Here is a 15,470-nt window from a genome sequence, read left to right as displayed (position 1 = left end):
GCACAGTGAGGTCCATCATTAAGAAATGGAAAATATATCGAACTAGCCACACTATTCCTAGAGTTGACCGTCCGACCAAACTGAGCAACTGGGCAAGAAGGACATTGGTCAGAGAGGTGATCAAGAACCCAATGACCACTCTGACAAAACTACAGAGTTCCTTGGCTGAGATGGAAGAACCTGCTGGAAGGATAACAATCTCTGCAGCACTTCATAAATCTAGGCTTTATGGGAGAGTGGCCAGATGGAAGGCAATCCTGAGAAAAATGCACATGACAGCACTCGTGGAGTTTGCAAAAAGGCACGTGAAAGACTTTGAGAGCATGATGCAAAACATTTTGTGGTCTGATGAGTCAGAAATTGAACTCTTTTGCATGAATGTAAAGTGCCATGTCTGGGAGAAACTGACCACAGCTCATCACCCATCGAACACCACCCATACTGTGAATCAAGGTGGTGGCAGCATCATACTATGGGGATGCTTTTCATTGGCAGGGACTGGGAGACTTATAAGGATGGAGGGAACAATGAATGGAGCCAAATGCAGGCAAATCCTTGAGAGAACCTGCTTCAGAGTGCAAAAGACAGACTGTGGTGAAATTTACGTTCCAACAGGATAATGACCCCAAACATACAGCCAAAGCAACACTGGGATGGGTTCAAAAGAAGAACGTGAAAGTACTTGAATGGCTCAGCTGAAGTCCAGACTTGAATCCCATTGAAAATCTGTGGAAAGACTTGAAGATTGCTGTTCACCGACGCTCCCCATCCAACTTGACAGAGCTTGGTCAAATCTGCAAGGAAGAATAGGATAAAATCGAGATGTGTAAAGCTGATACAGACATACCCAAAAAGACTCAAAGCCATAATCGCTGCCAAAGGCACTTCTACAAAGTATTGACTCAGAGGGTTGAATACTTATTGATGCAACACATTTTAGCTTTTCATTTTTAATCATTTTGCTAAGATTTCTAAAAACATGTTTTCACTTTGTCGTCATGGGGTATTTTGTGTCGATGGATGACAAAAAAATTAAAATTTAATCCATTTTAAATTGAGGCTGTAACACAACAAAATGTCACAAAAGCTGAGGGGTGTGAATTCTTTTTGAAGAGATGGAGATGGTAGGACGTTGAAATGAGAGTGTTATTCAAATGGCATCTCTTCTTACAACACAATCCTTCCAGTTTGAAATGTTCCAAACGTTTCCTAGTTGATCCTTTTTCTACATGGTCTAGGGCCCATAGTAGAGCAGAAACACACACACACACACACACACACACACACACACACACACACACACACACACACACACACACACACACACACAACACCAAACTTGACTTTTAACATGAGGCACAACACATGGCCATTAACTGGAGGAAAAGTAACTTCTCAGAGCACTCTGGGGCTGGTCACCCCATGTAATGGCATCGTTTTTCCTCAATGTAGTCCACAGGGCATTTCTAGAGAAATATACCCCACCCTCCCCATTGGATTCCAAACCATGGGATTTGTCCTTGCTTTATCCTGTAAATGTTGAGCATTAAGCAAGGAAGCTGTATGTACCATTAATAAAGTCTTTGATACGACTCGGCCATGGTCAGAATCTAACCGCTGACCTCCCAGACTCAGAGCAGATGCCCGAAACACTAACTACATTCTTGCTAGCATTTTCCCAAAACGCTCAGCTTACTTACTTCCCCTTAACAACAGTCCTATCGGCTTTCTTCCAATCATCCGCAAGGTCATGAAATCCATCATCGCAGTTGATATGAAAACCTTTCTTTTCTCCAACAACCCCATCTTCTGTGTATGTTACTTCAGATTCTTCGGATTACTCCGTTACTTCGGATTACATCAATTCGGATTCAGACCTGGTCACTCCACCTTGGACATGCTGCTTCTACTCACCTACCAATTACGGAGGCCCTCAATTTCAGACATGAGATCAGCGCCGTTTCTCTGGACATATATTGTGCTTCTGATGCAGTCTGGCATCCTGTCTTGCTCTCCAAAGTCTCTGCCTCTGGCATCAAAGGCCAACTCTACACATGGCTGACTGACTTCATCTAGCCAAAGTGTGGCACTCAACAGAATCCTTTCATCTCCTCTCTCTCTCTCTCTCTCTCTCTCTCTCTCTCTCTCTCTCTCTCTCTCTCTCTCTCTCTCTCTCTCTCTCTCTCTCTCTCTCTCTCTCTCTGTCAAGGTTGGAGTGCCTGAAGGCAGTGGTCTGGGTCTAGTCCTATTCCTGATCTTCATCAAGGATCTCTCTGACTCTCTGGAAAATCCTCTTTATCTATTTGCTGATGACTCCACCCTCTGCCATGACATCCCTCATGCTTCACACAAGCAGGCAACAGTTTCTTCACTCCCTTCAGACCTTGACAGATTCACAAGCTGGTCAAACACTTTGAATATGTCTTTTAATCCTGACAAATCTTACACTCTCACTCTCTCTAAAATGAATGTCTGGCAACCCCCCTCCCCCCCTCCCTCCATATACTTCCTTAACAATTCTCTTGAGGAAGTTCAGTCATTCAAACTCTTGGATCTCGCTATTAGCCATGATCTTTTTTTGGGAAAACACATTTAAAAGTTGAGCTTTAAAACCAGGCATCGACTGGGCATCCTCCCTTATACAAAGTCCTTCCTTGGCACACCTGAACTCATTTCTACCTACAAGGTCTTCATCCGCAGCTTGGTAGAGTACTGCTCAGCTGGCTCCCCTGCCTCACACCTTGCTCAGCTTGATGCCGTGGACACCGAGGCCTTTAAGATTATTGAAATCTCCCATGATTATGCTGAGTCTATGGGTCTGTCACTACACCGTTACAGACAAGTCGGTGGTCTCTCTCTGTCTTCTCCCACCGACTTACTGGTCTTACACCCTCTGCTCTTTCTCTGCTTTGTCCCCCCAGGTTTCTGCAGGACTCACACGGTTCACCATAAACTCACTTCTGGTGAAACTATCTAAATCCAGGATCTCAGCTCACCTCCACTCATTCATTCCTCTTTTCTCCTGCCTCTGGAACAAAGTTCATCATTCTCTTCAATCTCATTCTTCCCTCCACATCTTCAGGACAGCTGTTCACCATCTCAGGTCACCAGCAATCCAAAACAATGATCTTTACTACCCTTGTTAATGTCTTTCCTTCCCACGCCACCTCAATCTCTCCTGATTCCAAATTTCCAGTTTTCCCTCCTGAGAGTTTCCCTCTGTATCCATATTTTCCACCCTATATGTTACTTCCTGCACCTCATTCCTCCCCCACTCATTGTTTGTCCAACTCTGCTCTTCTATATTGGCCTTCAACTCTGCCGTTGATGTTTCCCCCCTCTCTGTACTGTTCCTTTTGTCCTTTTGTGTCGTCATCTGTTCAGTGTACTAATTCTTGCTCCTCCACGAGCCTCGACTATGTATACAAATATAACGTTGCTCGTGGGCCCCTCTAAGTCAAATTTTGAGCTTTGCAAGTTACTTCCTAGATTATCCAGAGTCCTGCAGTAATCGCTTTTGCAACTTTCATGGCAAGTTGCAGAATAATTGAAATTGGTGAAGGCAGAGGGGGGAGGTTGGTATAAAAAGGAAACGGGGACGGATAGGAATGGAGTGCATGTTTGAGAGGCATACTGTTCAGGTTACAGGTTACATGTCACATGAGACATTGAACTAATCGAACGGCCATCCTTCAGTTACCCTGGAAGCGTTTCTACATTTTTTCCTTTTGTGTCTTGTTTGGATTGCGATTCAAACATTTTAAAACACTGCGCACAGGTGGACTCCTTTGACTTCATTGTGAAACGTTCCACAGATCACCACCAGATGTCTAAGGTCAGGATAATTAGTGTGATTACTGACACAGCTGTTACATTAAAAAAAAAAAATCCAACCATTGTGCAAGTGAAACACGAAACCAAAACAAACCTGCTTCTTAGGTAGATATGCGCCCCACAATGTGCAAACACACTTTTGCCTTCAAAGGTCCACGGGCCTCAATTATGATGAGAAGATCAGGAATTTAAGGAAGCTTTAAAATCAAAATGTTTTGGGAGCTTAATGGGCATCTTGGTACTCAAGATATGGAGGTCCTTCCCAACTATTCAGCTACTACTACTACTCCTGTCATGTTCCCCACAGATCTTTCTCGTGGCAGTGTGGAACTTTGATCTGTACATGGTGCCCCTCGTCCTGCTGTTGCTGTTGGGAAAGAACTACTTGCTGCTGACGACGACCAAGGACGGAGGTTTTCCTGTTGTACGGCCCACCTGTCGTTTTTAACTCACGTAATTAACCCCTGTAGCCCCAGGGGATACAGGTGCTCGCCCGGTGTGTTCAGGAATTGGCAAGGACACGGCCATATTAGCCCGACACTAACCTTAGCCCTGAACGTGGGCCTCAAGGAACATTGATTTATTGATCTTTATTTTCTCAATTGATTCATTTTAATCTGAAAGGACGGAACACCGGTGTTAAATAATACAGTACGTTGATTGTTGGTTATTTCAACCTATTATTGAGACAACAATTCTTTTCATTGTCGAAAGAGTCCGCTATGGTGTTTTGAAGAAAAGGGATGGTCTTTGTCCAGAACAATAGAAAATGTTTGCTTTGTCTTTATTAGGAGGTTGACTGTGTTATGATGGAGGACGAAGAAGAAGATGATGAAAAGGATGACAAGGTTGGATCACATATATCTTTCAAAAACATGAATTTTTCCTTAAAAAGCCACTAAGGTGTTTGAAATTGCACGATATATGAAGGGGGCGTTGAGAAGTTCTCGGAATGAGACGCAGCCCATGAAACACAAACATTGTTTTGAAGTTTTTCGACACAATATATAGCTTCATATATGCAGTTAGTAAAGAAATATTTTTCTTACTCAGGTGTTAAAAAATAATTTTAAAACCCGTCGGTATTTGTTGAACTACATGCAATGTCATTCTGAGAACATTTTCAACGTCCCGTGCGAATTATTGTGCAACTCGATTTAAATGCACTTGGGAACAATTTGAAGTCCAGATTTGGGGTTAATTTGAGGATTATTATGCATTTTGAAATGCTACAACTGTCAGACAGGATAATGCGGAGATGGCTCACTTATTCTTCTTTGGCTGTTCTGCCTGAGTCTGATTCCTGAATTGACTCCAAATTGTCCGGTTGGTGCTTCGCGTGCAGAGCGTGGCATCACAAAGTGCTCCGTCCCTCAGGTGTGCATTAAACTGGGTGCCCCGTCTGCTAGCATTAGATGGTGGACGTTAAAGATCCCACGGTGTCGTTCAGGAAGAGTAGGCGAGTTATCAACGGCACCCTGGAAAGAGATTCTAAATTCACGACACCTTCAGTCAAACATCAGGTCTGACCAGTCAGTTCATGGAAGACTTGGGAAGAATGTCCCCAGCCAACCCCACAAGAAGGTGGAAATAATTGAGGCCATTAAAAGAAGTAATAATCCAGTAGGACTCGACAAAGACTGCAATCTCTGTTTTTGAAGTAAACAGATCACTGTGAGGTGAACTTTTTTTTTTTCTTTCTTTGTCTTAATTAATATACCTTTCCCTGTTGCTTATTGTCCCCCACCCCTCCGACAAGGTCGGAGATGGGGGACATTAAAATGAGCCGACCAATCCACCGACTGACTGACCGATCATCCGTCCATGTACTTTTGTGTACGTGATATTTCAAAAAATGTTGAACATTTCGCTTTCACATTGCAGATATCTATTCCTCATGACATTATCTCAATCTGATTAGATCGCATCAGTGATTGGCTGAATTATGTTGCCATGGCAAACATCTCACTCAGTAACTTGGCTTATGTATGCGATATTTCAAAAAACGTTCAAGATTTTAACCATTCAATATGTAGCATTGATATTACACAGATCTATTTCCCATAACCCCCAAAAGGTGGGGGACCGAGACTCTCAGCTGCTTGTATTTCATGTGTCTCTGTCTCTGTCTCTGTCCCTGTCCCTGTCTCTCTCACTCTCTCTCTCTCTGTCTGTCTGTCTGTCTGTCTGTCTCTCTCTGTCTCTCTCTCTCTCTCTCTCTCTCTCTCTCTCTCTCTCTGTCTGTCTGTCTGTCTCTCTCTCTCTGTCTCTGTTTCTCTGTCTCTCTCTGTCTGTCTTTCTCTTTCTCTTGCTCTCGATCCCTCTCTCGATCCCTCTCTCGATCCCTCTCTCGATCCCTCTCTCTCTCTCTCTCTCTCTCTCTCTCTCTCTCTCTCTCTCTCTCTCTCTCTCTCTCTCTCTCTCTCTCTCTCTCTCTCTCTTTGTCTCCTTTTTCTCTTCTGTTCTTAAGCTGAGATCTTGGCAATGAGAAGAATACAGACAAAAGGAAAATAACATAATTAGTAAAGGAAACTTTTCGTATTTTAACCAGTTGGAGGGTAATAAAAGAGACTGTGCTTTCTGTATGTTATCATTTAAGCTGAGAAACAGCACTAAAGGAGTCTATGATGTTTGAGATAATTATGTTTCTTTAACGTTTAATAGTGTTTGTTAACTTTTAATTGTTGTTGCTTGCTGCCAATGTCCCCATACAGAAATGGTGGCAGGGTGCCTGCCTGTATTTATGGGAGGATTTGTACCATAATTGGTTTCACTGATGCAGCAGATGTGAAAATTGAGCACTTTTGCTATTTATCCCTCTTGGTTCTGCCTGTAAACAAGTGCTAATTAGCTCAGCTGGGATAATGTAGGTCTTTCACTGTAGCAACGTTAAATGCAAAATGGGGGCACAATCTGTATTGCTGTCTCAACAACGCTTTCAGGATTTTGGTTGAAACGCGGGGCTTTCTTCGATTTTTTTTTTTCAACTTTTTCTTCTTCATCTTCTTCATCATGCACCGAGTCCTACACATGAGTTTGTTTTCCTTTGTGAGTCACACTCAGTAAGTTTGTATCACCTTGCATGCTGAAGTAGTTTGCACTCATTCTCTCGCTCTCGATCTGTGCAGAACAAAAACTAGAGGGGGAGCACTCGGGAGAGTGCAAAACCTCCGCCGCCAATACTGCTGGATCACTCAAGTGAACCTTATATCTTATTCATTAAATATGATGTCAACAGTGCTGAGAGTTATAGTTCTTTTCTCCAACATTTTTTTTGGGGGGGGGGGCTGGAAATCACTTAAAACATGTAAAAATGCAAAAAAAAAAAATCGAAATTTTGTTGAAAAAAAGTTGCAAATTTTTTTTTTCTCTAACAATTTTTTTGGTGGGGGGGGGTTGGAAATCACATAAAACATGTAGAAATGCAAAAAAATTCTTTTGGGGGGGGGAATTTTTTTTTGGGGGGGGGGTTGGAAATCACTGAAAACATGTAAAAATGCAAAAAAAAGATTTTTTTCTCAAACAATTTTTTTGGGGGGTTGGAAATCACTTAAAATATGTAGAAATGCAAAAAAAAAAATTCTAACAATTTTTTTTGGGGGGTAACAATTTTTTTTTGCGGGGGGGGGGTTGGAAATCAAAACGTAGAAATGCAAAAAAATTTCTCTAACAATTTTTTTTTGGGGGGGTAACAATTTTTTTGGGGAGAGAGGTTGGAAATCACTTAAAACATGTAGAAATGCAAAAAAAAAATTTCCTCTATTTTTTTTTGGGGGGGGGGGGTTGGAAATCACTTGAAACATGTAGAAATGCAAAAAAAAAAATTTTCTCTAACAATTTTTTTTTGGGGGGGGGGACCAAGTGCAAAATTTAATGGCATGATCCTTGGACCATACCTAACCCCCCCACCAAGTTTCGTCGAAATTCGTCGCGGAGTTTTTCTGGAATACTGTTCACAAACAAACAAACAAACAAACAAACAGAAAGGGGTGAAAACAGTAACCTCCATCCATCTTCAAAGATGGCGGAGGTTAATAAGGTCTTTGAATCTCGATAAAAAATTTCAGAATATTTTCTGTTGTTCCATATAAAAATTGTCAACTATTGCCAAGCACCATTATATTGTCTAATATAACCAATTGTATGTTTTTTTGAGGGGTCTAAGGCTCAGGGAAAAGCTGTCACACAAATCATATACATACACACATACATGCAGACAACCACAAGATAACATGGGGACATCTTTTGAAATATCAGACAAACGGCTTGTTATCTGAAGGGAAGTGATGTAATTTCCTGGGGCACTCTGGGTGCCAACAACGACATGTCACGATGTCACTCCACAGTCAGTGAGGCAATTATCGTGGAGTAATCACTCCCTCCCACCAATACACCATCCGCCCAACTCGCCCACTTGGAATGCCAACCCACAGGGTTTATCCCTGCTCTATCCTATCAATTCTGAGCATCAACTGAGGAAGGAGCACCTACTATCTTAAATGTCAGACTCAAATCACTGACCGACCAGACTAGGGGCGGACGCTCTAACCATAATACCAACGAGTGTCTGTATTTTACTGTAATTCGCAATCCTCGATATGTTATTTGTAAGTCTATCAGACAGTAGCTTGAATGAACAGAACAATTTTTAGAGTCGATGGCCCGTGTTACGATACTTTGATAATTATTAATGATGCAATTAATTGAAACAAAAATCAAGTGGATGATTTTCCAGATGTAACATTGGAATAATCAGTCTTTCACAGTCAAAAACCCCCAAAAATATATTAAGAAAGTCGTTCACGAATGTTTCACCAGATTAGAAAATACTCGCGTTTGCTCCACAATGGCTTGATTTAATGTTCTTAAATGGCGTTTGGGTCACAGGGAGGAAAATGCGAGTGAAGATCATCAGTTTAATAGCTATACCGTACTCATAAGCATGGAATATGTGTGATAAGATCAGAGAAGGTTTGGTGATAAAGGAAGGATATGGATGGTCTGATCATTTGTGGCCATCTCCATGTTATTGAGTCTAAGGAGAAGGAATGTGAAAGTGTATGGGAGATTGCATTAAAAAAAAAAATATATATATATATAGGAGAAGAAGGTTGGAATGGAAGAGATAATATGAAAAGAGGAGGAGGGTGTGTGTGTGGGGGGGTGGTGTGGGCAAGGACAATGCTGCAGGACTTTTGGCATGCAGGCATGGGTGGATGGTGAAAAAGCTGTAACATTTGTCAGTTGAAGAACAACGTTTCGACATCTTTTCAATAAAGCTATACCTATCTCAAGCACATTGTTAGCCAAAAGGTTCAGCTTCTTCAGCTCTCCAACAAATTGGACTTCTGGGAACAGCTCTTTGCAGCCTGAGCCATACGTGTAATACGGGGTTTAAAGCACCAATGGGAACAAAACAGCAGGCGGTAAAACAATGTGTGCTGATTGAGTCTGTCACTGCCATTGTCTACGACACAGCACACAATCATACGGTAACACATGATTTTTGTCTTGCTTGTGTTTTATTGATATTCAATAAAATTAGCATTCAAATGATATGTTTTTGGAAAGCTTTTGATATTAAGAACAAGAGAGTTCATGTTTGATCGTCGAAAGGCAACCGCTATGGATGGAGGAAATAATTGTTTGTATAGTGGAAACACCAGATGGAGTTCTCACCATGTATATGGTGAGAAAGTTCTGATTCAATGAAAGTGTTCGAACTTTCGATGAAGTACCAGGTTGAGTAAGTGTGCAAAGGTATTTCAATATTTTGAATTTTTGATTTCATCTCTTATTGTAAACAACAGAATATTATTATGTACGGAATGATGTGAATTGTGCGCACACATCCTGCCAAGCAATGATGGCCACATCACCCAGGTGGGCCATTTTATCACCAGTAAACTAATGCAAACTTTTCAAAAGTGATGCAATATACACAGACAAATAAATTATTTTGATTGGATCGTGCCAAAAGTTGCGTTCAAATCCCTCAAGTTTTTGGGAAAGCTTTTCCCATTCACTCTATCTCCATCACCGGAGGAGGATGTCGGTTATGTTTTCACCCTTGTGTGTTTGTGAACAAAACGTCTCAAAAAGCCATTGACAGACTTGGACGAAATTTTGTGGAGAGCTTGAGTATGTAACGAGGAAGAATTGTTTCGATTTTGGAGAAGATCCAAATCCAAATCCAGCTCCGAGAATTTTTTAAACTGATTCTACACCATTGAGTGATCGGGCTAAAACGATATATATAGCACGATATTTCAAAAAATTATGGACGGATTTGGACGAAACTTGGTGGGTGAGTGAGGTGACAAGAACAAGCTGATTACATTTTAGTTCAGGTCCGAATCCAGATCTGGCCTATCAGTGAGATACAAAACGTAAACTAATCAGCCTGGTGGAGTTATACACACTACCAAGTGCCCTTCTAGTTTTGGACTTGCATCACCTTAGGATTTATCCTCTATATTCGATGGGATTTGCACCTCGGTTTCCAGAATCATGAGCTATGTACTTATCTGGGAATGTCAAACAGTTGCATTTAAAATGAAAAAAGTAACTGGACCTCTGATATCAGATTTTTAGATGAGTCTTTAACTTTCATGTCATTTCGCTGTATTCCGTTTTTTTTTTTTTAACTGCATGCTCAGCACTTATCCACCGAGTGAAACATTTGGTTCCCCCCTTGCCTCCCTCCGACATGGAAATTAGTTTTGCATGTTCTGACACGTAACCGATATCTAAAGTGTGAAATTGCTGTCAGATAAATGATTGTTTGGACCTTTTCTCTTGACAGAAAGTGTACTTTGTCCTCTAGATGGCAGTGCCGTCTTAACAACGCGTTTGGGGGTTCTTGGTTAATGGGCAGGCGTTTGGAATCTGTGTTCGCTTTGCACGTAATGGCATGAGCAATCGAACATGCACACACACACACACACACACACACACACACACACACACACACACACACACACACACACACACACACACACACACACACACACACACACACACACACACACACACACACAATGGACCTTGAAATCTATTGTTTAGCTTTGTTTCTTCCAAGAGAGTTATTTATATTATTGTTTTGTTCAGGACTCAGAGAGAAAAGGACTAATAGACAAGCTTCATGCCATGCAAGAGGTGTGTATCAGTGTGCAGAACATGCTGGGCCAGCTGGCTTCACTTGGAGAACGCGTCAAGAAGTGAGTGAGAATGACAGTGTGCGCACAGCTATTCGCACATGTTCTGCTGTGGGTAGCTGTGATAGTGTTACAGGATCTGTGACTTCTCACATTTATTTTATCTCCCATGTGTAATGCTTTTTAAGATGATATTTGAAGTCTTTTGTTTTGATTTTATTTCCTTGTGCATTTTTTTTTCTTTCAAGAGTGATCTCACGATTGTGCATAAACCACGGGCAGGACAAGGCCTTCAAATTTGATCAAGAGTTTAATTTTGAAAAGACAGAGCAATATGTTGGTTGTTCGTCCCTCAGGTGTGCGTTAAATGGGATGGCCCGTCTGCAAGCATTAGACTGTGGACTTTAAAGATCCCACGGTGTCTTCCATGACGAGTAGGCAGGTTATCAAAGGGATTATAAATTTAGAACTGGATTGATGAATGGTCAAACTAGATTGATCAATCAATGGGATGGTCAATGAGATGGAAGATAGCAGTCTTCATCAAGCTAAATTCACCAATCTTGAAAGAGATCTCTCCTTGTATTACCCCAAAGGCAACAACCTCTCAGAAAGTCACTCGACATCTACTTGGATTAGCAGTACGTGTCGGTGCTGTCTCAATCATTCATTGGGCGAATGAATCACCACCCTTTGGCATCTTTAGAGGCCATGTCATGGTCTTCACATGACACTCTCTTTATATTTCAGATGACTGAGCTTCCTGTCGCCATCCCACATGGACACCGGCCTGCCTTTTCTATTGAATTTGAATGTGGCCGCCTGCTGAATGAACGTTCCATTGAATAAACGCGAAGCAAACCTCCACAGAGAAACTGGCTGATCGTGAAAGAACGACGCCAAGGCTCCACCAATGGAAGGAAATATAGATTCTAATAAAATTAAACATAATCTCATTGGATTCTTCTTTAGTTCTGTTTGCCATGGAGGAAATTGATGTCAGTGGATGGATGCAAAAGGGAGTGAGAAAGTCATTGATGCTCTGCAGATTAAAACCCCTCGGGCAGAGCTAATCTTTTTGGCCTTGAAAGATGGACTAAATGATATGTATCATTAAACATAATCTTCCAAAAAAAAAAAAAACACTTAATTTTTAAATGAAAGCATCAGTCATAGATTGACGAGTGAGAATTCTCCTGAACACGTGAACCTGCTCCGTTCGGCACGCCGTTGTGAGAAGATTGCACCAACGTTTAGTTATTGCTGACCTCACTTGGTGAATCTGCGTAAACTTTTTGAATTTTGTATTAGATTGCATTTTTTTTTTAATTTCATTAAAACATAGCAATTTAAGGTATCGCTTCAATGCTGACATCATTTAAGACGTGCTGTCAAAGATGACGAATCGCTTATTTCCGACTCTTTGCCGTGAAGGTCTTTCTACAGCATGGAAGTCCCACGATTGGAACATACAGTAATTTCAAATATCACTTTGTTGATGATGTGATTGTATCAGACAGGATGGCGTGGAGTTAGGGCTGTCTAACCTGGGTTTGATTCCAGACCGGATTGGTGCTTCACTGGCAGGGTGTAATTGTATCACAAAGTGTGACGTCCTTCGGATGGACGTTAAGCTTGATGTTCCGTCTACAAGCATTACTTGGTGGATGTTAAAGATCCCACAGTGTCTTTCGCAAAGAGTTGGCATGTTATCACGAATACCCTGAACATTTTACAAATACCTACCCAAAATCAGCTTGGTGTCGAATGTTAGGCCTGGGCCGCCATTTCTTGAGTTTGTGATAGTAATTGGACCAAAAATATTTGCCGGCCAACCCCATAAGAAGGTGAGAATAATTGGGTCCACTAAAGTAATTGTAGTCGTAGTTTGTTGTCACAATTTGTAACTTCACCGGTGCAGAATAAATAATTACTTATTCCAAGCACCACATTGAAGGTGTTTCCCAAATTTCGGGTTTCATGGAATTCTTTTTGTCGGGGATACAGTGGGAAAGCTGAAACCCTGATTCTGGTTTTGTGCTTTCTTGTTGTTTTTTTTTCTTCCACCTTTGTAATTAATTGTACAATTTACAAATGACAACGTTCTTCAAAAATCTCAATTTTAATGTCCTCTTGAAAATGTGGAACAAAACACGATCCTGCATTCTTGAAATCGCGTGCCGCAGATCAGTTTGTGACGTCGCTTCATTTATGACATCATTCACATTTGAAGTCCATCCATTGGGACCATACTCTGTGCCAGAGCGTTGGTGCTGCCTAAGAGTCTCTGGCTATTGGACACAATCCTGGACGGGTCACCACAAAGACACAGGATACCAGCATGCTCGCATTCATTTTGCCGACCTTGGAACGATGACAGGCAGAGTCAACCCCACCTGGTATTAATTCAACAGCCGAGTGGGATTTGAACTCAGGATCTTAGGAACAGGAAGTGCCCAACATGGATTCATTTCTGTGTGGGAATAGGATGCAAAAATGTACAACACTTCAACTTTTCATGGCTTAAGTGTTCTCAAGATATCGCACCAACAAAGAGAAACAAATGAAAGTGTTATTCATAAACTAGTGAGTGAAACTTCTCTTCTGTACTCGTCGAAGGGACCTTCACCCTACCAATATCAAATTGCACCAAAATTTGAACATAGATTAAGTGAAATAATTCAATGACTTATGTAATACACATTTATATGTGCTGTAAATAGATAAAATGACAGGGTTGGGGGGAGTCACACTGATGAACAAAACTCGGCCGTCAATTCATACTGCTTCACAAATTTCACTGAAGCATGCTGGCCAGACTGTTTGGTGAACTTCCTTTGGTTGTAGCAAGAAAGTGTGCAATTCCGGCACGCAGATTAGCCTATACAGGGTGTCCCAAAAAACTATACAACTTTTCATCTGCAAAGAGGATGGTCAAAACATATATTTAAAAAAAAGATATATGGCTGGATAGAAAGCTGAAAGGTTGAAGTTTATTTTACCAATGCCAAAATTGCCACCAAAATTTAAATTTTGGTATAGAATCATCGTTTTATTTTAGACCACATGTTCGACGTAGGCTCCACGTTGTCCGATCACTGCCTGCAAACGCGTTGTCATGTTCTCCATCACTTTGGGAAACGTTTCCTGAGGAATGTTCTGGATTTCTCGGTGGATGTTTTCCTTCAGCTGATCAAGAGTCTGAGGCCTCAGGTTTCCATAGATCCTGTCCTTGAGATACCCCCACACGAAGAAGTCTGGAGGAGTAAGGTCAGGGGAATACGGTGGCCACTCAACATCTTCATAGAGGGAGATAAAGCAGCCCTCAAAATGTTGGATGAGAAAACGCCTTATTTCACTGGCTGTATGGGACAGTGCCCCATCCTGCTGGAACCACTGGGTTCTCATCTGGATCAGGTTGTTTCTCCTACGGACCTGAGTACGTAGCTCAGGCAGATAGAATTCCTGAATCATTTCACGATAGTTCCTCTGGCTTATCGTGCAAGTGCGTCCCTGGTCATCTTCAAAGAAGTACTAACAAATTATCCCAGACCCTTGTGAAGGTCAGAGGTGGTTCCCACATTGGTAAACTTTGCAATGGTGCACTGTATTGTCCGTAAGTTTGGTGCATGGTGCAAGTGGATACTGAAATGTCTCGAGTAAAGACCGTTGCACCTGTATGACACTTTTCGTCTGGTGCCAAAGTTCAACAATTTTCGTCTGGTGCCAAAGTTCAACAATTTTCGTCCGTTGTTGTACGGTCAGTCTTGGCATTTTTCTGGCGCTTGCTTGATAACAAAATAAACTTCAGGGTCTCAGCAACAAGAAATGAAGCATTAGTGACAAAATTACTGCTTTTTTAGGATCAAACGAAGCATTTTAAAAGTTGTATATTTTTTGGGACACCCTATATATCGGAATTCACGCTCGCCTTTGAGCTGTCTCGCCTGGATTCTAATCTCTGTCCCACTATAAACTGTCGTCCTGGTGTTTCGCAGGATGGATGACATATCATTGGGTATGCCGTCTCTCGGATAGATGTTAAAAATAGGTTTTCCGTCAGCCAGCATTAGTTGGTGGACGTTAAAGGTCCAAGGGTGTCCATGAATAGTAGGTGAGTATGAATAGTAGAATAGTTGGCCTGAAAAAGCCACAGACCTGAAAGATTGCAGGGAGGAGGGCAGTCAAAATCTTGCAAAAACTGTACTCAGTTGGTGCCCAAGTTCTGGTGCTGGTGACGTGAATATCCATGACCCTTTGCAGCTGATGTTTGAATTGCTGCTGATTCTCCTTGATGTTTGTTGATGGTTCAGGTAAAGAAAGTGCGTAGGTTGGACGAATTAAAAATTTTCTTGAAATGAGTTGTCACATACTCTTTACTCGTGACTTTCAGGTGGCACATTATGTTCTGTGCATTGCTAACACTTGTGTTGATTTGACACAGAACAAATTATTTATTCTACATAATTTAGTAATATT

The 15,470-nt window shown here is 41.5% G+C and overlaps 1 protein-coding gene across 8 annotated transcripts in view; it reads left to right on the top strand.

The window, feature by feature from the left end:
• The window catches only part of MCTP1 (multiple C2 and transmembrane domain containing 1), a 265,879-nt gene that overhangs the window by 218,169 nt on the left and 32,240 nt on the right, over positions 1–15,470 (top strand). For 6 of the 8 annotated variants that reach the window (XM_085874635.1, XM_085874633.1, XM_085874640.1 and 3 more), the window contains 3 exons: positions 4,142–4,258; positions 4,626–4,682; positions 10,945–11,054. In XM_085874635.1, coding sequence (XP_085730761.1) covers positions 4,142–4,258; positions 4,626–4,682; positions 10,945–11,054 — 284 coding nt within the window. Of the gene's footprint in view, positions 1–4,141; positions 4,288–4,625; positions 4,683–10,944; positions 11,055–15,470 lie in introns of those variants that run through there. The other 2 variants (XM_085874636.1, XM_085874637.1) reach the window with 2 other exon arrangements.

The sequence above is a fragment of the Eptatretus burgeri genome, chromosome 3, assembly GCF_056783735.1.
Source record: "Eptatretus burgeri isolate ZD-2024b chromosome 3, Ebu_testis_v1, whole genome shotgun sequence".
NCBI lineage: Eukaryota > Metazoa > Chordata > Myxini > Myxiniformes > Myxinidae > Eptatretus > Eptatretus burgeri.
This window is presented reverse-complemented; position numbering and strand designations above follow the sequence as displayed.